Here is a 25,588-nt window from a genome sequence, read left to right as displayed (position 1 = left end):
TTAAAAAGTTTTCCCTCATGCATTGCAACTAAACTGTTACATCTTGTAGATCCAGCTTTGTAAACTAATCATGAAACGACCCCGAGAATCTCATGTATATTTTAGAAACATGACACGTGCTTTATCCCGTTCATCTTCAAATGAAGAGTACTTTGGCAATGGCTACGGAAAATAGACAACAGAGATTTACCATAGAGAAATCAAAATTTGCTTTTACAAGAAAAGTAGACATTTTAGAAAAAAAATCCTGAAAAATCTCGAGGGTGACTTTTTCTAGTTTACAAAAATAGTTTAATTTTTATTCAACCTCGTTTTATTAATTCATACCAGGCAAAAGTTCATTTCCATTTTTAATGGGACAGACTATAGTCCAAATTCAAACCAAACTTGGCAGGATTGATCCTTGGGTGAAAGGCTCCAAAGTTGTTCAAAGAATTTCATTCCATGCAGAAATCTGGTTGCCATGGCAACCAAAAGGAATTATAAGAATAAATTTAAAAAATCTTCTTGTAAAGACCTAGGGTCAAAATTGCCCCTGGTCATTGATTTTCAATATATACATACAGTAAAAATTCAAGAAATCTTATTGTGTGAAGGTACAAGGCTTAGAGCTTTAATATTTGTTAAATGATATCATCTATAGGTACTCTACCAAAGTTGTTCAAATTTTGCCTCTACTGTCAAAATTAGCCCCGCCCCGGGGGCCATAGGTTTTCCTTATATGTATATAGTAAAAAACTTAAAAAATGATCTTCTCTAAATTGACAAAGGCTAGAGTTAAGATATTTTGCATGAAACATTGTGTAGTGAACTTCTAGCAAGATTTTACAAATTATAGCCCTGGGTTCAAAATTGGCCCCACCCCCAGGGGTCATTGATTTTCACTATGTACATATAGTAAAAAATTTAAAAAAATTCTCTTGTCTAAAGGTACAAGGCTTAGAGCTTTGATATTTGGTATATAATATCATCTATGGGTCTTCTACTAAAGTTGTTTTAATTATGCCCCTAGTGTTAAAATTGCCCTGCCCCAGAGGCGATAGTTTTCCTTATATGTATAAATTAAAAACTTAAAAATCTTCTTCTCTGAATTGACAAAGGCTAGAGGTTAAATATATGGCATGAGACTTTGCAAAGTAAACTTCTACCAAGATTGTTCAAATTATAGCCCTGGGGTCAAAATTTGTTCCGCCCCGGAGGTCATTGATTTTCATTATGTTTTCTGAATGGGAAAAAGCTACAGCTTAGATATTTGACTTGAAATGTTGTTTGGTGGACCTGTATCAAGATTGTTTTGAATTAAATCCTTGGGTCAAAATTTTGCCTTGCCCAAGGGGACAGTGACCTACTTTCTTGTCCTTTGATGAACAGCAATGAAATGTTGACCATGTGTACACTTTTAGTTGTAAAATTGAACTTTGATATCAGGTGACCTAGATCTTGATGATGTGACCTACTTTCTTGTCCTTTGATGTACAGCTATTAAATTTGAACCATGTGCACAGATTCAGATGTAAAGTGAAGTTTGATATCAGCTGACTTAGATTTTGACAAAGTGTCTTACTGTGTTGTCCTTTGATGTAGTCATGAAATTTAGGCTGTGTGAAATTTGACCTTCACCACCAAATTCACTAGACTCAAATGCATTGATATATTCCTACTCTGATCTTTTATTGGATTAACAATAGATTTAACCACTAATCTGATAATAAGAATTAGATAGGTCAGGGATCTATGCATTATGACAATCTTCAATTGTATAGAAACAAAAAAAATCTGTTCCTACACTACTATTTAGTGTTGTATTAATGTGATGGCATAGCATTTTTCACAAATGCAATCTTGTTTCCATAATTGAACACTTCCATGTACCTATTTATGGCATGTTTCTATAGCAAAAGAACCAATAATGTGAGTCAAGGGCTAGAAAGAGGGGCATATGGGTCATTCGACATTTCTTGTTTTAATTTTTTTTTTACTTTTCTTTTTTGTGACTATAAATGGTATCTTCTTTAAACTTGAGATAATTGTTCTTTGTTACACTTGTATGACAATGTTCATAAGTCTAGCATCTTTATTTCAAGAGTTATCTCCTCTTAGTTTAAGGATTTTGCTTTTAAAAATGTTATATTCTGGTAACAACCAGGAATGTTTTAAGATTTATCCTCAGGCCCCGTGTTCACTAAGAAAAGATCAGGATCAGGATCAAGTGATCCTGATTTTATTTTCATTGTTTAATGTTACTAAAAGTATTTGTGTTTTGTTGAATTAAATTGTGTTTTGTTGAAATATTCAAAATGTAAAAATATACTGATCCGCAACGAAAAAAAAAACTATTTTGGGATAAAATCAACAAATAACAAAACAAATACAAAAATATTTGGATCAAAATAAGGATCAATTTTAGGATCAGGATCAATATTTGGATCAACTGTAAAATGCCCATATCTTGCAAAATTAACAATTAATTTATTCTAAAATTTCATATACTTGCTATTTCAAGTCCAGTTTTATCAAATTTATAACCAGATATTTATCTATGAGGATAAACAATGAAGAATATCAGGGTTTTTAAATTTGATCCTGATCTTGATCCTGATCCTTAAATCTTTGTGAACACGGGGCCAGAGTCTCTGTCAGTTGGTCTGTCTGGCCGTTTCTAAAAACTGTTTCCTGAGATCACTTTTAATGACATTGGAACTTTTCCAACACATTTACTTAAAATAGAGAAAAGTTGAAACATCAGTAATACATATTAATCCTGAGAAAATTGGGTCTTTTGATTATCTGTTCTATAAACTTTATTAGGGAAATGTAACATATTACTTAGATACAGGCAAACTAAGAACTTAAAAGATTTAAGTTTATTCTTGTCATTCATTCAATGACATAATTCAATGACCTCCAGAATGTTTATGCGGTTCTAACCAGTAGGGGACTTATGGATTTCTTGCAATACTATGATAATTGTTTTTGTTAATCCTGATGTAACATTGTTACAATCAGTTCAAATGCCACTAAAATTCAAGGTACATGTACATTATGAGAGCGGTGTTTATAAATAACCTATATTTAAGAAGAAAATGTCTAAGTGACAGCTATACTGTTCACAAGGCGACACATCTGACTAGCTGGGTTCTAGTGTTATTTATGTACGGATTCGATTTATACTTGGACAAAACAAGACTTGCTACTTAACCAACATACTGAATAATTAAGATGTGACCTTGACTTTTAATTGACCTGGAATGTTAAGGTCAAATTAATGAAATTCTCACCAGAATATAAGAATGAGACGTCTTTACCTGTATTACAGGTCACTCTGACTGCATATATGTCCGTATTGTTTCATTGATATCGTCTGCTGTGAAATTTCTTTGCGATAGATTATTTTAAACCAGGTTTTCTGAAGGAAAAAAACTGGTTATTAGATTGAGGTATGTCTGCAGGCGGATGGGCTGGCCGGCGTAAGCAATTTCTTCTGTGCGCAACTTCTCCTACATTACTCAACGGATTTTGACCAAACTTTTACAGAAGCTTTGTCATCAAGTGCCCTGGCGTATATTGTCGGGGTTTTGTGATTGGATAATATTTGACCTAATTATGGCCCCTTGTATTTTTAGCTCACCTGTCACAAAGTGACAGGGTGAGCTTTTGTGATCGCTTTTCTTTCGGCGTCCGTCCGTCCGTAAACTTTTACTTTAAATGACATCTCCTCATAAACCACTAAGCCAATTTCATCCAAACTTCACAGGAATGATCCTTTGGTGGTCACCTTTAAAAATTGTTCAAAGAATTTAATTCAATGCAGAACTCTGGTTGCCATGGCAACCGAAAGAAAAAACTTTAAATATCTTCTTTTAAAAAACCCTAACAGCTAGAACTTAGATATTTGGTATGAAACATCTTCTAGCAAGTGTCTACCAAGTTTGTTCAAATAAAAGCCCTGGGGTCAAAATTGGCCCTGCCCCATGGGGTCATTGATTTTTCCCTATATGTATATAGTAAAAAATTAAAAAAATCTTCTTTTAAAGAACCCAAAGAGCTAGAGCTAAAATATTTAGCATGAAACATCTTCTAATGGTTGTCTACCAAGTTTGTTCAAATAAAAGCCATGGGGTCAAAATTGGCCCCGCCCCAGGGGGTCATTGATTTTTCCTATATGCATATAGTAAAAACTTAAAAATCTTCTTTTAAAGAACCCAAAGAGCTAGAGCTAAGATATATTTAGCATGAAATATGTTCTAATGAGTGTCTGCCAAGTTTGTTCAAATAAGAGCCCTGGGGTCAAAATTGGCTCCGCCCCAGGGGGTCATTGATTTTCCCTATATGAATATAGTAAAAACTTAAAAAATCTTCTTTTAAAGAACCCAAAGAGCTAGAGCTAAGATATTTAGCATGAAACATGTTCTAATGGATGTCTACCAAGTTTGTTCAAATAAGAGCCCTGGGGTCAAAATTGGCCCCGCCCCAGGGGGTCATTGATTTTCCCTATATGAATATAGTAAAAACTTAAAAAATCTTCTTTTAAAGAACCTAAAGAGCTAGAGCTAAGATATTTAGCATGAAACATGTTCTAATGGATGTCTACCAAGTTTGTTCAAATAAGAGCCCTGGGGTCAAAATCGGCCCCGCCACAGGGGGTCATTGATTTTCTCTATATGAATATAGGAAAAACTTAAAAATCTTCTTTTAAAGAACCCAAAGAGATAGAGCTAAGATATTTAATATGAAACATGTTCTAATGGATGTCTACCAAGTTTGTTCAAATAAGAGCCCTGGGGTCAAAATTGGCCCTGCCCCAGGGGGTCATTGATTTTCCCTATATGAATATAGTAAAAACTTAAAAATCTTCTTTTAAAGAACCCAAAGAGCTAGAGCTTAGATATTTAGCATGAAACATGTTCTAATGGATGTCTACCAAGTTTGTTCAAATAAGAGCCCTGGGGTCAAAATTGGCCCCGCCCCAGGGGGTCATTGATTTTCCCTAAATGAATATAGTAAAAACTTAAAAATCTTCTTTTAAAGAACCCAAAGAGCTAGAGCTAAGATATTTAACATGAAACATGTTCTAATTGATGTCTACCAAGTTTGTTCAAATAAGAGCCCTGGGGTCAAAATTGGCCCCGCCCCGGGGGACATTGATTTTCCTTATATGTGTATAGCAAAAACTTAAAAATCTTCTTCGAAAAACCAGAATAGCTAGAGTTTAGATATTAAGCATGAAACATCTTCTAGTAAGTGTCTACAAAGATTGTTCAAATAAAAGCCCTGGGGTGAAAACTGGCCCTGCCCCAGGGGTGTCATTGTTTTTAAATATATGTGTAAAGAAAAAACTTAAAAAATCTTCTTTTAAAAAACCCTTAGATGTTTAGCATGAAACATCTTCTAATGGGTGTCTACCAAGTTTGTTCAAATAAAAGCCCTTTGGTTTAAACTGGCCCCGCTCCGTGGGGCCTATATACAGGTGAGCGACTTCAGGGCCATCATGGCCCTCTTGTTTCCTAACATAGAATATATAGTGAACAATTTCTTCTGTGTGCAACTCCTACATTTCTGAACAGATTTTGACCAAATTTCCACAGAAGCTTTGTCATCAAGTGCCCTTGTGCATATTGTCGGGGTTTTGCGATTGGATAATATTTGACCTAATTATGGTCCTTTGTTTTTTTTCCTTATATAGTGAACAATTTCTTCTGTGCACAACTTCTCCTACATTTCTCAAAGGATTTTGTTCAAACTTTCACAGAAGCTTTGTCATCAAGTGTCCGGATGCATATTGTTGGGGTTTTTTGATTGGATAATTTTTGACCTAATTATGGCCCTTTGTTTTTTTTTCTTTGTACAGAATATATAGTAAACAATTTCTTCTGTGCGCAACTCCTCCTACATTTCTCAAGGAATTTTGTTCAAACTTTCTCAAGTGCCCTGATGCATATTGTTGGGGTTTTGTGATTGGATAATTTTTGACCTAATGGCCCTTTGTTTTTTTCCTTATATAGAGTATGTAGTGAACAATTTCTTCTGTTGTGCAACTCCATCTACATTTCTCAAGGGATTTTGTTCAAACTTTCACAGACCAGCTTTATATCTACAATGGTGATAATTGAAAACCTGGTTTTATGACATTGCCATGTTGTAATTTTTTTCTTTTTACAAGATAATGAAAATACATGAATTTAAAAACCCACGAAAATGTCTGTTTTGATAAAACCATGAATTGAATTAAATTCATGGTATAGATGGCACTTTGGATGTATATCTAAATTAGATAATTGTTCTGATATCAACTTCTAGTATAAACAATGCTTCAACTTTCATTTTTTCTTAGTTATTTCAAGTTCAATCTTGAAGTCTGAATTTATTGCAGCTTTATTGCAATGATGATGCGCCTGCCAGAGAAACAGTTGTCGAACAATTAAAATCTTTGATTCTGATTTAGTTCATAACAATGTAAACTGCAACATCTGCAAGTTTAGATATATCTGTTTTATTGCAGGCGCTTACATCCGGGACAATTCCAGGTTTTGTAGATGTTGTGTTGAACTTTGATTCTAAGGCTCTTACAGAAGACAATCTGATCTCTCAAGCTTATAATTCTGGTAGAAAAGTTGTATTTTATGGAGATGACACATGGGTGAACTTATTCCCCGGGCATTTTACTAGAACTGAAGGAACAACATCATTCTTTGTTACAGATTATACAGAGGTATATATATTATTTTTAGCTCACCGGATTTAAATTATTGAATTTTGATTAAATTGTTTTTATGTCCTGATTTGATTTGAACTTGGACAAAACAAGACTTGCTACCAAACAAACATATTGTTTATTTACTGTCAAGGTAAAATTAATGAAATTCTCTTGTGTTTTTAGCTCACCTTGCACAAAGTGCGGGTGAGCTTTTAGGATGGCCAACCAAATGGCGTCCGGCGTCCGGCCACATTTTATTCAAACGACATCTTCTACAATACCACTAGGCCAATATTAATGAAACTTGGCAGGAATACTCATTGTATGAAGCTCTATCAAGATTGTTCAAAGAATGCCATTCCATGCTAAACTCTGGTTGCTATGGCAACTAAAAGAAAAAACTTAAAAGTTCTTATACTTCAAAATGGAAAGGGTTAGAGCTTAGATATTTTCTCACAAGGCATTAGCTTGTAAGTTCCTACAAAGTATATTCAAATTATGGTCTTAAGTTGAAAATTGGCCTTTATTTCGGGATTTAAAGGGTTTTTTATTGCAAGGTTATATAGACTTTCTTTGTAGGGATAAATTGAGACAGTGTATCTTGTATTTTTTGTCTCAACAGACATTGTTATGAAGATTTTTCTTTTAAAGCATAAGGATGAAAAGTTTGTTGAATGTGAATGTTAATTCAAAACAGAGTCGCTCAGAATAGCACAAATTTGAGAGCTACAGTGAAGTTGATTTCCCCATTCAATATTGGATTCTTCCATTAATTTCGTAACATCATCAGAAAGGAAGACTGTGTCATTTCCGAAATACAATGTAAAATATTTCGGTTCTTGACAATGACTTGCACATTTTATTGTGTATGAAATTGCACAAAGAAACGAAAGTGAACAAAAAATGTTGTTTTTTTCCACAAAAATTAGTTGATTAAGATAAAAGTTTAATTTACAGTACGGATATTACTTTTTTGTATCCTTCCGGTTTGCGGGAAAAATCATATAGCTACACCGCACCTACTGATGAACGAATTATGTCATAATATTTCATTCTGAGAACAAACATACGATTCTAATCATTAAATATTGCATACCAGTCAGTCTATAAAAAAAATTGCCTCAGAAAACATCTGTATCAATCTGACCTCGAGTTGAGATTATAAATTACACTAAACCGGAAGTACATTCTGTATTTATGTAAATATCACCTCCCGACGTCCCGTGTTATGATTTATAAAATTATACATGTACACATGTGTTATTGACCTCAATAAATGTTCATGAAAATGAAAAAATAATTATGGTAATTATCCATGGTGCTAGTAATCAGGGCTGGGAATCAAAACTGCGTCGTATCCTACAAAATGTAAACAAACGCCGCCATCTTGGAACGAAAAATGTATGTTTTTGTTAAGAACTCTTTTTATCGGAAATGACTGAAAACGAGATATATGTATTAACACGCTACACTATTTTCCGCTTCGTTCGGTATGTGTTTCTTAGACAACTATTTTGTAAAACAAAAGTTATAGCGAACTTGCAACTCGAAGTGGGGCAGAATTTTTATGAATTTGTGTGGATACGACGCAGTTCATATTGCTTTATCTATCGTTTCTCCTTCAAATCAATTATATACTCGTTTTCAGAGTTCACCATAAACTTCAAAACATAATTTTGCATCATTTACTAAATTTTCATGAAAAAGAGATGTTTATTTTCCAAGAAAATAATGATTGTTACGAAATGATACGACGCAGTTGAAAATAAAATATGATAGGAATCATAAATTAATAAATAAAATTAAATTCATAATAATGGTCAATGGTACAAATTTTTCGTAACAATTTTCTCATTAGTTTAATTCATAATAATGGTCAATGGTAGGAATTTTTCGTAACAATTTTCTCAGCAACTACTTATTACAGCCTCTTGATGTTTGGTGATTTCAGGTATGTGGCTCATCCACTTTCAGTTTTCTGACCTAGTGAAATTTTCGGCATTAATTGTAAATGGAAGGAAATTTCCGTAACAGTTTTCTTAGCAACTACATATCACAGCCTCTTGAAATTTGGTATTGTGACTGCAAAGTTCAGGTCTATCGCTTATCCTCTTCCTGTTAACCGACTTAGTTAAATGTTCGATATGAATGGTCAATGGTAGGAAATTTTTGTAACATCACAGCCTCATGAGTCATGTTATTTGGTATACAAATGCAACCCGGCCATTTTTGTCTTTGACCCATTTTTATTGAAGTATTATCCAAATTTGTACTTCGTCTTGTTAATTATGATGTCATTGTTAAAATTTTCATGATGTAAACACGCCACAGGGAGTGTATTTTTTAGCAACCTGTACTTTAAAGAAAAGAGAAAAGAGGTATTTCTATACACTTGTTTGCATTCCTGTTGCTGTCGGCCAAAAATACAGTACATTACACACTAACCTTTAAATGACATTAAAGAATTTTATAAACCTGTAAAAGAAAAATACTTTATAAGATCAATTCCTTAAGGTGAGCGATATAGGGCCATCATGGCCCTCTTGTTATGCCCCCCTGTTCCGTCATTCCGTCATCATCAGTTTCCGTTCATTATCTTAGTGACATTGAAGGTCAAATTATTTATTATTCACTGATTATCAATACAGTTGGCTGTAACTTAGTAATTAAGGTGACAACGGAGTCAATTATCACTAAAAATACCTAAAATGAGATTTTTTGCTAAGTAGATTTGTTAACCTTTTCTGAATACATTCGTGATTTAATTTTGGAAGCAGTTAGTCCAGAAACTATGTTTTTAAACGTTTTTTAACGATACCTATACCATTTTTATCCGCTATGCGCGTAACCTGTCTCATTATCTATAACGCGCCGCCCCCTATTGAGGCATCAATGAGGGTAATCGGTAGCTCCATATATCCATGAATTACCGGTTCATTTGTTATTAGTCGATACTGCTTGTAATACATGTATCATAAAAATACTGTACATCTTTTATGAACATTTCAACATTGTATCATCTATCATTTAAGTAACCATTTTATAAATTAAGAAATTGTTGGCCAAGATGTAACAAATAATTTAGCATAGCGGAAAATCGCACGACCATGGGGATAACTAAAACAATGTAGCTGCCTTTATCCATTATCTGTGAAATTTATTTATCACGTAAGTAATCTGATAAGACATTATATTGAGTTTATGAATTTAAGTACGGATTAAAGAGCTCATGCAACCTCTTTTTTTCTAACAATGTCAACAAAATAACAAAAAAAAGAAAAATAAGTGTTCATTGTCAGATTTTTTCATTTTTACCTATAGAAATTATAGATGGGCCGGTTATGTAAAGAACCTTTTTGGATCCATAAATTAAATACTGTGATTCCAAATGGACTAAATAATAAAGTATTGTTTGATTTATAATGTGTTACATGAATATTAATATGTTTGTCTATTATCTTATTTTTATTAACACTGTCACTATTGAGCCATTTTAATTCATGTACCAGCTTTATTTATTACATAACTATTTGTTCCTACATGTTGTCATATTTTTGCAGCTAAACTAATAACGTTTTTCGTGCGTTTAACGCGTGTTCCTTTATGACGTCGCTTCTGGTAATTTTATTATGCCCCCACTTCAAAGAAGAGGGGGTATATTGCTTTGCATTTGTCTGTCTGTCGGTCTGTAGACCAAATGGTTTCCGAGTGATAACTAAAGAACCCTTAGGTCTAGGAACTTCAAAATTGGTATGGTGATTGGTCATGACCAGTAGATGACCCCTATTGATTTTGGGGTCAAGGGTCAAAGGTCAAGGTCACATTGAATTTGTAAGTAAAAACGGTTTCGGATCAATAACTAAAGAACGCTTAGGCCTAGGAACTTCAAACTTGGTATGATGATTTGCCATGACCAGTAGATGACCCCTACTGATTTTGGGGTCAAGGGGTCAAAGGTCAAGGTCACATTGACCTTGTAGGTAAAAACGGTTTCTTAGGAACTTTAAACTTGGTATGGTGATTGGTCATGACCAGTAGATGACCCCTATTGATTTGGGGGTCAAGGGGTGAAAGATAAGGTCATATTGACCATGAAGGTAAAAACTGTTACCGATCAATAACTTAAGAACGCTTATGGCCTAGAAACATCAAACTTGGTATGGTGATCGGTCATGACCAGTAGATGACCCCTTTTGATGTATTGATTTTTTGGTCAAAGGTCAAGGTCACATTGACCTTGTAAGTAAAAACGGTTTCCGATCAATAACTAAAGAACGCTTAGGTCTAGGAACTTCAAACTTTATATGATGATTGGTCATTACCAATAGATGACCCCTATTGATTTTGGGGTCAAAGGTCAAGGTCACATTGACCTTGTAAGTTAAAATGGTTTCCAATCAATAACTAAAGAACGCTTAGGCCTAGGAACTTCAAACTTTATATGACCAGTAGAAAACCCTTATTAATTTTTTGTTCACTGGGTCATGCATAATAACCTGATCACATGACTAATTGGCTGCCCATAGGGGGCATACATGTTTTACAAACATATCTTGTTATGTTTTGCATTGATGAAGGCATATAGCCGAAACGTATGAAATAAAAATTAATTACTGAATGTTCTTGTTTGTGTGGATTGTCTGTTTATTTTAAAAGAAACAGACAACACTTTTATGTGAACGCCTATATATGACAGGTGGTCAGGTGTCCCTTACAAATTTCTACAATATTTTTATGATAGTCTTCGGATGATTAATTCTTTATGAATCAATGAAAAAGGTATGAAAATATATTTTCAGTGAACGGTTTGAATATATTGTTCACTAGTAAATCGAACACAATTTATTGTATGTCCCAGAAGAAACTGAATCTATGTATGCCGTGCATAGATAAAATTCGGAATAATAAAAGTCAAGAACGTCAGATCATATTGATCGAGAAATACCTTTTATTTCTATTAAATTATGTCAAGCATTTATATGAACTGATCGGACAAAAATATATAATATCTCGTTCTTATTTGTACAATGTACCATGCACGGACTTTAAAAGTCTGGCAGGAGCACAGTTTTTCGTTATTTTAATTTATATTTTAACGGAATTTCATACACGAATACACAGGCAGAGTGACACTGATATAATATTATAATAATAATGATGATGCTAGATAATAATAATAACATCAAAAGTGAATATGATTACACGATAGCAGTACGAACGTTGAATGCGTTCCATTTTATCCCACTGAGTGCCTCAAATTTTACTGATAGTCACATGACATGTGCGACAGATACAAGACGGACAGTAAATCACGTTAAGATTTGAAGAAATTCTGCTATAAAATGATATTTATCAGCTGCTTTTTAATTGGTCAGATGTCACTGGGTCATAAAAGTTGTTAGAGTATGTGTTACCGCATCGTGTCACCCCCTTTGGTGTGGTATTTGCGTGTTATACAATAATTTAACGGAAAACATAGGGGTCTGAGAGAGAACAGCCGATTTATGACACTTCGTTTGATGCGCGTCGGACTAACTTTGAATCAGCATAACTTTTTTAATAAACAAGCAATTTACATGCGGTTTAAAGCACATGAAAGGGAATTCAATTACGGAGGGAACCGTGTCAGGGATTTTTGTTTTTGCTCAATCAGCAACTTAATTATCTTTAATTACGTAATATGTATGGTAAAAAAAGTGGCATAAATTGTTTGCCGTTACGTAATATTTTTTGAGAAAAGATAGGAAAAATCTGAAACAATGTATCACAGATATTATAATTATGTTTATAATTTCCAAGAGTTTGATGACAAAAAAAGTAAAAAATGACTTTGATATGACAATTTAAAATTATAGAATTTTTTATCAAAATCAATAATTTACAAAGGTATGATATTTTTTATGAAGATCAAAGACATTTAATGCACAAAATTTAAATAAATAACAGTTAATACTGAAATAAATTGGTTTAAATGACATTTATGGTTGTACCACGGAAAGTGTCGGTTGTCGCCTTAATCAATTGATTATTTTCATACTTGGACAAAACAACAGGAGTGACCAAACAGACATGTTGAATAATTTAGGTATTACCTTGACCTTTAAATGACCTTACTGTTTATTTGTTTACTTTTAGAAGAAGTAAAAAAGTCCAGCCTTGTCCCCGCCCAGTGGTAGCTCTTGTTGTAAATTATGCTCGCGCTCTCTTCATTGAGGGGAAAGGTACAAAATACAGTTACATAATTTATTTTCCATGAAGAAAATCACTGGCAAACAAAATATACAAAAATTAAAAAAGTTTAAATTAATTTTTACATCTTAATCAAAATAACTCATAGTTATGTTTATAGGTTGACAATAATGTGACAAGACATATTGACCATGAGTTGTCTGCCTCTGACTGGGATTTGATGGTTCTTCACTACCTTGGATTAGATCACATTGGGCACACTGTGGGTCCAACCAGTCCTTTAGTTAAACCAAAACTTCAAGAAATGGATGACATTGTACAGAAACTTTACACAACATTAGAAAAGAAGGTATGCTTTTTTTCCCCTTCAACATATCATAGTGTTTTTATCAGTGACACTTAAATAATTCTTTAACACTACATGAATTAAGACAGAACTTAAAAGATACATAACAATTTACCATTTCATCAGAAAACATTTTACCATTTCACCAAATGTTTTAGTCTGTCTTGAAAGTTTTTATTTATTTATTTTATTTGTAAGTTATCACTCAGTGCCTTGCATACTAGTTGTAGGCAATATATCTGTTTTATCAATATTTTATATTAAGCCAAATTTAAGTAACACTCACACATTTCAATTCCTATAAAGATTTAATTTGTTCACTTTTCATTCTGTAGAGATAATTATATTGTCTGGTTAGAAAACATTGAACTGAGCATTTAGATTTGCCTTTGTCCCTTTGTTTCACTGCTTTCCATCAGTAGACTGTCAAAACAGTGGAATATTAGGTCATCTATATCCTTCAGACACATTTCTAGTGATTCAAACATTTTTTTTTTGGATATTTTAACAACTTAGATGTTTGGGGTTTAGTATATTTTATGTTTGTCTGTCTGTGTTTCAGGAGGAGAATTTTCTTCTTTTAGTGTGTGGTGATCACGGAATGTCTGATCAAGGAAGTCATGGAGGTGCATCTGATAGAGAAGTTCTAGTACCAGCTGTATTCCTAAGTCCATCATTCAACAGACGAGGTATACATGTATACATATAACAGGAAAAAATATTAAACAATTTTCACTTGTAACTTGCAGTTATAATAAGTTATAATAGTTTGAGGGTTTAAGACGGTATGGCAATAGTATGTCTATTAGTCCTGTGGATGATCTGTCAAACTGCGTGTTAGAATCCCCAAAACTGCACCCATCATGTTTTGTCTCTCAAAATATTACAGGTCCATTGTATTGGTGTTTATTAGCTCACCTGTCACAAATTGACATGGTGAGCTTTTGTGATCGCTTTTCGTCCGGCGTCCGTCCGTCCGTAAACTTTTACTTTAAATGACATCTCCTCATAAACCACTAAGCCAATTTCATCCAAACTTCACAGGAATGTTCCTTTGGTGGTCACCTTTAAAAATTGTTCAAAGAATTTAATTCCATGCAGAACTCTGGTTGCCATGGCAACCGAAAGAAAAAACTTTAAATATCTTCTTTTAAAAAACCCTAACAGCTAGAACTTAGATATTTGGTATGAAACATCTTCTAGCAAGTGTCTGTCAAACTGCATGTTAGAATCCCCAAAACTGCACCCCATCATGTTTTGTCTCTCAAAATATTACAGGTCCATTGTATTGGTGTTTATTAGCTCACCTGTCACAAAGTGACAGGGTGAGCTTTTGTGATCGCTTTTCGTCCGGCGTCCGGCCGTAAACTTTTACTTTAAATGACATCTCCTCATAAACCACTAAGCCAATTTCATCCAAACTTCACAGGAATGTTCCTTTGGTGGTCACCTTTAAAAATTGTTCAAAGAATTTAATTCCACGCAGAACTCTGGTTGCCATCAAAAGAAAAAAACTTTAAATATCTTCTTTAAAAAAACCCTAAGAGCTAGAGCTTAGATATTTGGCATGAAACATCTTCTAATGAGTGTCTACCAAGTTTGTTCAAATAAAAGCCCTGGGGTCAAAATTGGCCCCGCCCCAGGGGGTCTTTGATTTTCCCTATATGCATATAGTAAAAACTTAAAAAATCTTCTTTTAATGAAAACCCAATGAGCTAGAACTTAGATGTTTTGCATGAAACAACTTCCTATGGGTGTCTACCAAGTCTGTTCAAATAAACAAATAAAAGCCCTTGGGTAAAAATTGGGCCGGGGGGGGGGGGGGCTATATACAGGTGAGCGACCTCAGGGCCATCATGGCCCTCTTGTTCTCAATATTGATTTTCTTGAAATATTTTGGCTCTTCTAGAGGCGTGCAGCTTCAAGGTTACTGCAAATTTTTTTTGTTGCTCATTTATTAAGTAGATAAATTTGTGTTGTGATACTAGTGAGTAATTTATCACGCTAAATTTTTTTTAAAAAAGGGTAAGTTTGAGTTTATAAGTGTTTTCTCATGCTTGTTTTTTCGTGCAGACAAAGTTTGGAAGAGCCAAAGAGAACTGTTACAAGTCGACCTGGCCCCAACACTGTCTGTACTAATGGGGCTGCCAATACCAAAAAACAATTTAGGGCAGGTCTTGATCGCCGCCCTTGAAGGTCTCAACAATGAGGAGAAGTTGAACACCATGTATATAAATATGCAGCAAATTGTTAAACTGATGGAGAAAAGAGTATCAGACTTTGAAAAAGGTATCAAAAAAGCTTTTTTTTTTCATTGGATGCTTTCATTTATCATTTGATAATGACAAAAAAACTCAAGAATTTCAGCAACTCCTTAGAATTCAAGGCAGGACAAGTAGAGTACAGATAACGAGGAATATGCAAAATCCTCGGAGGATCAAGGAAAACACTCCCAACTCCGCGAGAGTATTTGTCCATAAAAACGTGTGACTCCGCGTGAGAAACGTGTGATGAGAACGACTCCGAGACGAAAATTAAAGCGCGTGACTCCGAGAGAGAATTACCGCGTAACTCCGTGTCGGTGTCTAGCTGGTGTAAATAAATGCAAGTGCAATCTCATTTTATATTTAATTTCATTTTTTAGATTACCATTCGAAAATAAAGATAATTTTTTCCATTGTTGTTTTCAATTTACCCTGAAACAGTTGAAAGGTACATTTGATTAGTTAAAACCACAACCGTAAGCGTCATCAAGTTTATTTTTATCCCGATTAATTAGGTCAGTAGCAATAACCACAGGAACCCGAAATTCTATCAAAAACAAAAACCGTTAAAAAAAATCCATATAATAACGGCCCAACATTTTTTTATACTTTTTTATGAAATAAGAATGATTCAAATTATATAAACTTCATTAATCTTAAATGTCTTTCTTGTCGTATTAAATCACTGGGACAGTTCCTCGAGACAAAAACCTACAACTTCCTTTTGATGAAAATAATCTATGTAGTTATAATTTATGAAATGTCTTTATTTTTTGTATGTTTATTTATACATCATCGTATTTTTATTTAGATGTAAATGTTTCTAAATGCATCAAATACCGATAACGTGCCGTTCTAATTTATTTCAGGTGCCAAATATTGTGTTGTGTTTTGTTTTTTTTATGTGGAAAATGAGTTTCGATCTTCATAATATTTTAATCATTGATAACATGTGCACATCAAAAAAATTAACTTTCCCAACTTCTATAAAATAAAAGATACTTGGTTTGTAAAATTGTATGTTTCTTCATACATCCATTGTTTACATGTATTTTAGTTAAGTGTCAGCCTGTCACGTCCGACATTTTTTACATTAATTTTAATTAGAAGACACCTGATTTATATATAATTTTTGAGAATTAACATTGATTTATTCGTTTCTAAATAAAGCTGCATGTTAGTAATATATTGTTGTAATTTTATTCCAAGAATATCTCCGAAAATCTGTCTATCAAAGTCATATGCAGATGTATGTTGATATTGGAATCAAAAGTAAATTGTCTTTCGATGATCATTAATAAATTAATATTTTTGTTGTTTTTTTACTTCAGGCATTATGGAGGAATTCAAGAGTTATAGACCCTTTCATTTAAGACCGTATTCAAGTTGTCGCCCTTGGATGACATCATTGGGGGATACGGTGAACAATACTGATACGATTAAGTACAATAATAGAGGGATATAAAGATCTTATAGTATTAGATCTTAATCTTTTCTCTTGTAAGATTGGCAGATTGAAATTGCCAAAATTTTGTGTAATTGAATAAGATATTATATAAAAAGGATGGTGAAATGAATAAAAATGTTTACTATAATAAGGTTAACGGTTTGTTTTAATAGTAGACCATATTGCTGCCAGTAACTGATCATGATTACCATTAATCGTTAATAATGAAAATTTTACCAGGCAGTTAAATAGTACTAACTTGCTAATACCAGAGATATAGATAATGTATCTATGTCTCTGCTAATATACAATTATCCAAAAGATACTTTGAGTTTCAAAAATGTAAGGATTCTGTAGTTTCGAAAAAACGGCTGCGTAATAATTAATTGCAATATACTGGTTGATTAAAAAATATTTTGATTTAAGCATTACTAAGACAAAGAAAAACAACAATATAAATCCATGTAATTTAAAAAAATGTAAAGGCATAAAAAGTAAAAATTCTGAATGTACATGACTGTATACTATTTGTATCTGCAAAAAATGCACTCTCAAAAAATCTTACATCACACCAATATATATAAGCTGGTAAAGTAAGATTTTCAACTTGATACTTTTTAATTCATACTCTGCTTATCAAATATTTTTTAAAAAATCACCAAAAAAAAAAACAAAACAAGTTGTGAATCACGTTCACAGAAATTTGTTATTAATTAACTGAATTATAATTTACGTATTTTTGACTGTGCCAGTTGGTAGGACTCTGGATCGAGTATCAAATCAGTAAGGCATGACCAATTAAGTCCCCAGGATGATCCATAACAAAATTCGGACCATAAATATTTTGACACCTAACAAAAGTGACGTAATTTGATGTAATGTTATAACTCTAAAAAATGCACTCTGATGATTTATAATATCACAGCCAAGTGCCGCTTTACAACATATGCATCCTGCTAATTAATATGTTACGGCCCTGTGTCGCTTATATATACACATCTATTTATCTATGAAATAAGTTACTGGGAAAAGGTCTTTATTTTTATAACCATAAGAATAGATTTTTAATATCAAAATTATCTTATTATCGTCTGTTGCGAATCTAAAATTATAAAAGTCAATGTCACATGGTTTTCGTTACTTCCGAAATATTTATAGAATTATATCCTTCACTGGTTCTTTGAAATATTTTTTACACGGCATAATGAAAAAGAATCAGTGAGTATTGACAGAATGCATTCTGTTTTTGTTCTATTAAAGCTTGAAAAACAATCATTAAAAGACATTGGCAATCTTATTTTCATGTTTGTCACAAATACGCCGGAATTTTCTAAATGACAGAAAATAACACAGAGAACTAGAGAATGGCCATTTAAATTTATAATAGGCAATTTCAGTGTGTATGGGTGTTTATAAAATATTAAAATTTGATTTAGTTACTAGCTTTTATCCTGGCATAAGAGTAAATCTAAATCTAATAAATATATTCACTTTGAAATTTCGCTGTTTCACTCCGTAGCGAGAATTAATCTCAATCTTTGTTTTAGTATTTTTTCTATTGTCTTGATATTGAATTTATGTATGCATGCCTAAATTTTTACATGTAATAATCATAATTGAACGATCAGTATTTACGCATTAAACTTTTCAATAAGCTATCATTCTATGCGGCCTGCATAGTTTTATCCCCCATTTACGTCACATCCGGTAAGGGAAGTAACTCTTCCATGACTGTCACTCTTTTTGACTCGGAGATTCACGGAGTCCCGCGGACTTTATTGTCACTCGTTATCGACGCGGAGTCACTCTTTTGTGTACGAGAAATTTATAATCCACTCGGGAGTCACGCTTTTTTAGCTCACCTGTCACAAAGTGACAGGGTGAGCTTTTGTGATCGCTTTTCGTCCTTCGTCCGTCCGTCCGTAAACTTTTACTTTAAATGACATCTCTTCATAAACCACTCGGCCAATTTCATCCAAGCTTCACAGGAATGTTCCTTTGGTGGTCACCTTTAAAAATTGTTCAAAGAATTTAATTCCATGCAGAACTCTGGTTGCCATGGCAACCAAAAGTAAAAACTTTAAATATCTTCTTTTTAAAAACCCTAAGAGCTAGAGCTTAGATATTTGGCATGAAACATCTTCTAATGAGTGTCTACCAACTTTGTTCAAATAAAAGCCCTGGGGTCAAAATTGGCCCCGCCCCGGGGGTCTTTGATTTTCCCTATATGCATATAGTAAAAACTTAAAAAATCTTCTTTTAATGAACCCAAAGAGCTAGAGCTGAGATATTTAGCATGAAACATCTTCTAATGAGTGTCTATCAAGTTTGTTCAAATAAAAGCCCTGGGTCAAAATTGGCCCCACCCCAGGGGGTCATTGATTTTCCCTACATGCATATAGTAAAAACTTAAAAAAATCTTCTTTTAAAGAACTCAAAGAGCTAGAGCTAAGATCTTAAGCATGAAACATGTTCTAATGGGTGTCTACCAAGTTTGTTCAAATAAAAGCCCTGGGGTCAAAATTGGCCCCGCCCCGGGGGTCATTGATTTTCCTTATATGTGTATAGCAAAAACTTAAAAAAATCTTCTTTGAAAAAACCCAAATAGCTAGACGTTAGATATTAAGCATGAAACATCTTCTAGTTAGTGTCTACCAAGTTTGTTCAAATAAAAGCCCTGGGGTCAAAATTGGCCCCGCCCCCAGGGGGTCTTTGATTTTCCCTTTATGCATATAGTAAAAACTTAAAAAATCTTCTTTTAAAGAACCCAAAGAGCTAGAGCTAAGATATTTAGCATGAAACATGTTCTAATGGGTGTCTACCAAGTTTGTTCAAATAAAAGCCCTGGGGTCAAAACTGGCCCTGCCCCAGGGGTGTCATTGTTTTTAACTATATGTGTATAGTAAAAACTTAAACAATCTTCCTTTAAAAAGCCCAATGAGCTAGAGCTAGAGCTTAGATGTTTAGCATGAATTATCTTCTTATGGGTGTCTACCAAGTTTGTTCAAATAAAAGCCCTGGGTTAAAATTGGCCCTGCGGGGGGGGGGGGGAGGGGGGTAGATTTTTGTTTTTCATTATATGTGTGTAGTAAAAACTTAGCATCGTGAAACATCTTCTAATGGGTGGCTTCCAAGTTTGTTGAAATAAAAGCCCTGGGGTTTAAACTGGCCCCGCTCCGGGTGCCTTTATACAGGTGAGCGACCTCAGGGCCATCATGGCCCTCTTGTTGTAATTACTCGTTACTCGCAGGAATTTGCATATTCTTCGTTATCTGTACCGTATGTTACATAAACTTATTAGATTAGAGATTAATATTTATATTGATAGTCTAAACTGTATCTCTGATGATGTAACCTTTTGGTTAAGATTTCTTCCCCAAAATGCAGTGATCTTGTTGGGTTTGTGTCCTCCCAATGCAGTAAACATTATTATGTACTCTCATTACATTGATTTTCGATTCATGTCCCCTCAGCTGAATGACTTTGGTTTCATGTTCTCTTAACACAGTAATCTTTTACATGTCTTTTCAACACTGAGGTTTAGGTTCAGACCTCACAACACAACCTTTTAACACAGTGACCTTGGATTTGTGGTCTCACAATGCAGTAATCTTAGATACATGTCCTTTCACCACATGTATGTCTTGTTAACTCATTGATTTGAGGTTTCTGTCATTTTAACACAGTAATTTTGGATTTGTGATCTCTTAAGGCAGTGATTATGGATTTATGTCCTGATTATAGTATGACCATATTTTATCATTTGACAAAATTATGTCTTCCAAAATTTTTGGGAGACATATTGTTTTTGCCTTCCCCATCTGTCTGTTCGTTCGTCCGCTACACAGAATAGCCGCCTGAACCAAAAATAGAAAAATCTTGTCCGCCATTCACAGGTCAAGCTATTGTGCACATCACAGGCATGTTCCTCTTCGCTGCCCAAAATGGCCGCCAGAGCTTAAGATCTTGTCCGGCCTTCACAGGTCAAACCACTGGTGGAATTTCAACCAAACTTTACAGGAGTGATCAGTACCATCCCTAGTTATGCACATCATGGGCATGTTCCGCTTCGATGCACAAAATGGCCACCAGAGCTATAAATATAAAAATCTTGTCCGGCTTTCATAGGTCAAGGTACTGGTGGGATTTCAATGAAACTTCACATGAGTGACCATCCATAGTTTTGGGAGACATAATATGTTTTTAGTCCCCTACCGGTTTACCGGAGGGGACTTTAGGTTTACCCTCCGTCCGTCTGTCTGTCAGTTTTTACGTTTTTTCACTATAAGTTCTTTATTTCTTAAGGTATTTTCTTCAAACTTTAAATATAAGTTTATAGTCATCAACCAAATCATATGTGACAAGGTTTACAACTCTAGCACAAAATTTATCAGAATTTCCTCCCTTGAACTTAGAATTTCGTGAAAAAAATATTGTTTTTTTTTTAATAACTTCTTTTTTTCTGAATGTATCTACTTCAAACTACATATACAATGTATATGTTTCTTATTATCACTCAACATTTGTGAGAAAGTTCAATACTCTAGCAAGACTCTTTTCAGAATTATGCCCCTTTTGAACTAAAACTTTTTTCGAGAAATTGGTAATTTCTACTCCAACTTCTTCAATCATTATAGGATTTTCTTTAAATTCCCACATCATAATAACATGACAAGGTTTATAAATCTAGCACCATATTTCCAGAATTATCTCCTCCTTAATTTTTGAATTTTTCATATTCATTCTTTTAACTTTCTTTTTCTTCAAATTCAAAATAAACATTCATTATCAACACCTTCATTACTAATTGTTCTTTGTTACACTCACATCATGTATGACGTCTTGCATCTTTATTATAAAAGTTATCTCCTTTTTAAGAATTTTGCTTTTAAAAATGTTATATTTTGATGACAGGGATGTTTAAAAAAATAACTTTAGAGTGTCCTTCAGTCTGTCTGTCTGTCTATCTGTACATAAATACTGTTTCCTGTGATCACTTTTAAAGAACTTTTTCAACAAATTTACTTAAAATAGAAACATAAGTGAATGGCCCTTTAGAATGTTGCTGGGGTTCTAACAGGTAGGGGACTTATGGATTGCTTGCAATACTATGATAATTGCTTGTTATGACAAAAACTCTTCTAGTTATTACTTTAATCGAAAAGTGGCCTTGAGATTTGTTCCATGCATTTTAAATTTAACCTCATTTTACAACAAAAATTAGAGTAAATCCTATATTTTCACTGAATATGTTAAAACTTGAGATATTCTCTTGGTTTTTTTGTTTCAGATAGTTGTTATGACCTATATCTCCATGCTGTAAATCTTCACAGGTCATTTCTTGATACACAAACAACTTCGTCACCCACAGATGTATCTTTAATTTTACATAGTTATGAGTCAGCAATGGAATCCATATCAAGAAAGATATCTGGAGCCTTGATAACATATGACCATTACAGCATGTTGCTAGCTATTTTGTTACTGTTTCTGGTAAGTAAATAGAGTAAACTTTGTGTATTCATAGGAATCTCCTAAATTAAACTGTATTTTTAAGTACTGTTTAGCTGGATTATACAAAGTACATTTTAATTTTATTATGCCCCCACAAAGTGGGAGCATATAGCGTATCACTTGTCCGTCCGTCAGTCAGTCAGTCAGTCTGTCCGTACGTCCCGAAATCTTGTGAATGCAACTCCTCTTAAACCGTATGGCAGATTTTGCTTAAACTTTCAGTGATGAACAACCTAAATGTGTAGATGATAGTAAAGGAAGGAATTTTCGCTGCGACCAAAATTAACAGAATTATGGCCCTTTGTTGGTTTTTTCACTATATACTATGTAGAAATTTTGTGAACGCAACTCCTCTTAAACCGGTTGGCAGATTTTGCTTAAACTTCCAGGGATGAACAACCTTAATGTGTAGATGGTAGTAAAGGAAGGAATTTTCGCTGCGACCAAATTTACTAGAATTATGGCCCTTTGTTGATTTTTTCACTATATACTATGTAGAAATTTTGTGAACGCAACTCCTCTGAAACCGGATGGCAAATTTTGCTTAAACTTCCAGGGATGAACAACCTTAATGTGTAGATGGTAGTAAAGGAAGGAATTTTTGCTGTGACCAAATTTACTAGAATTATGGCCCTTTGTTGATTTTTTCACTATATACCATATAGAAATTTTGTGAACGCAACTCTTAAACCGGATGGCAGATTTTAATAAAAAGTTCCACATAAAAATATTACATACAGATATGCATGCTCTTGTTTAGGAGCACATCTGCACAGTGGGGGCATCCGTGTCCTTTGGACACAGTTCTAGTTTGCTCAATCTCAAATGGCCCATGCAAATTTGTCCTCGGGATCAGTAGTTCAAGCAAACGGAAATTGGAAGTATTATCATGTGTAGTGAGATCGTATTTTACCAAGGACATTACGTGAATGTTATCCAGGTTACATAGGTCGACTTTAAACTAGTCTACACAATACTTTGGGAGTTGTTCCGTTAGATAACAACGTCATTGCATATAAAAATTTAAAGTTATTGTTGAAATCAATACATACCTGCATGGGTGAAAGTTTTCAGGAATAGTCTGGAAGTTCCGGATTTAAGCCAGTCTCCAGGATCATTTTTGTGAATCGCGTAAATCTGTTGAGATTTCTGGGCGGTATAGGTTGCCTCTTCCCTCGAGTGAGACCTGAAACAACTCGATTAGCCATTTGATTTTATAAACAGGTGGTGCTTTTTTCCGTTTCGTTAAATTCAAAAAGTCATTTTGTGCATTATGAACGTTTGTGTGCATCAGGCACCTTGGTATGAGTCAACGCTTCTGATTGGTCGGTCAAGTTGTGATTGTCGAATCAGATTATAGAAAACAAGTGACCGGCAAGTTTGTACTTCCGTAATAAACAAAACAAAAATAATTCTCATCATGAAGTTTCTGCCCGTGAGCTATAATACCAAAGACCTAGAGAAACAAAGCAAAGTTGCAAATAATTGGAGATGGCTGTCGTTGAGTGAAATTAATTCAAAGGGGTATTTATGGGGATATTTGGCTACGGAAACCGGCGGCACAAATTGACCCGCAGGAAGTACCCAACCATACCCAGAATAGATACACCCAAATAAAAGGCAAATATAGTATAATATTCATCTTTGTTTGCATAATATATATATTTCTTTATAATGAGAAAATAAATGATTTTTTATAAAATAACTTGACTAAGCCGGCTGTAACTTTCATTCATTGAGATTTTGTAAGAAAATAAACTTGTGACTTTGCTGATCTAGATTCATTAATTAATATACTTGCAATTTAAGATAAAGATATGATATGATAATATTTGTTGTCTACATTTAAATTTTTAGGGTATAATTTTGTTGTAATTTCATACAAGTGTCCATCATATGATTTTTTTTTTAATTTAATAGCTTTTAATGGAGTATATTTGGCCATTTTGAATATACATATCTATATTTTTGTTCAAAACACAATGATAGGAAAATGTATATTTGGGTATGTTTGGTTATATCTTAGTGAAAGAATATATTGTATTCTTAATAAAAACAGCATTTAATTTTTTAGTATAAAATATTTATTTTTTTTATATATTTTGGGCAATATTTGGGTATTTCATGCTGCCCACGGAAACCAGAAATACCTGGGTTATCAATAAAGTCATAGAATAGGATTTAAACTGAAGCATTTTTTTATCATTTATAGATTGTTTTTGTGATGAAAAAGGGTAGTTTGATCATCTCAAATTGCTTGTTTCCAAGAGCTTCCGGGGGAGGGGGGTGGGGGGGATAGCCCCCCTGGTCCCCCCGCCAGGGCTCAGCCCTGGACCCGCCAGGGACCCCCAGCAAAATTTTCAGGATTTTTAAAATTTTCAACTGTACCTGTGTTTTCGATGAATATTAACAGTATACTGTGTTAATTTTTAGCTCACCTGTCACAAATTGACATGGTGAGCTTTTGTGATCGTTTTTCATCCGGTGTCCGTCTGTCGTCCGTCTTTAAACTTTTACTTTAAACAACATCTCCTCATAAACCGCTTAGCCAATTTCATCCAAACTTCACAGGAATGTTCCTTTGTTAGTCAACTTTAAAAAGTGTTTAAAGAATTTAATTCTTAGCAGAACTCTGGCTGCCATGGCAACTGAAAGAAAAAACTTAAAATATCTTCTTTTAGAAAACTGAAAGAGCTAGAGCTTAAATATTTATCTAGTCAGTGTCTACCAAGTTTGTTCACATAAATGCCATGGGGTCAAAATTGGCCCCGCCCCGGGGGGTCATTGCTTTTCCTTATTTGTATATAGTAAAAACTTAAAAAATCTTCTTTTAAAAAATCCAAATAGCTAGAGCTTAGCTATTAAGCATGAAACATCTTCTAGTGCAAATAAAAGTCCTGAGGTCATAATTGGCCCTATCCCAGGGGGTCATTGTTTTTCTCTTTATGTATGTAGTAAAAACTTAAAAAACCTTCTTTTAAAAAACCTTTAGAGCTAGAGCTAAGATATTTAGCATGAAACATCTTCTAATGGGCGTCTACCATTTTTAGCTGGACTTTTTGATTTAAGGGTCAAGGGTCAATGTTATATTGACCTTGTATGTAAAATTTGTTCGACCAATAACTCAACAACTC

The 25,588-nt window shown here is 33.8% G+C and overlaps 1 protein-coding gene across 8 annotated transcripts in view; it reads left to right on the top strand.

The window, feature by feature from the left end:
* LOC132734195 (GPI ethanolamine phosphate transferase 2-like) overlaps positions 1-25,588 on the top strand; it is a 79,929-nt gene that overhangs the window by 16,629 nt on the left and 37,712 nt on the right. For all 8 annotated transcript variants that reach the window (XR_009626286.1, XR_009626284.1, XR_009626285.1 and 5 more), the window contains exons 2-6: positions 6,500-6,709; positions 13,044-13,232; positions 13,792-13,918; positions 15,303-15,518; positions 22,231-22,433. Coding sequence is in view for 5 of the 8 variants with exons in the window: in XM_060720892.1 (XP_060576875.1) it covers positions 6,500-6,709; positions 13,044-13,232; positions 13,792-13,918; positions 15,303-15,518; positions 22,231-22,433 (945 nt within the window). In the remaining 3 variants the exon portion in view is untranslated. The remainder of the gene's footprint in view (positions 1-6,499; positions 6,710-13,043; positions 13,233-13,791; positions 13,919-15,302; positions 15,519-22,230; positions 22,434-25,588) is intronic.

This window comes from Ruditapes philippinarum, unplaced genomic scaffold (assembly GCF_026571515.1).
Source record: "Ruditapes philippinarum isolate M1 unplaced genomic scaffold, ASM2657151v2 ctg3835_1_1_1_1, whole genome shotgun sequence".
Classification (NCBI taxonomy): domain Eukaryota; kingdom Metazoa; phylum Mollusca; class Bivalvia; order Venerida; family Veneridae; genus Ruditapes; species Ruditapes philippinarum.
The sequence above is the reverse complement of the archived record's forward strand: the minus strand, read 5'-3'. Positions and strand labels throughout refer to the sequence as shown.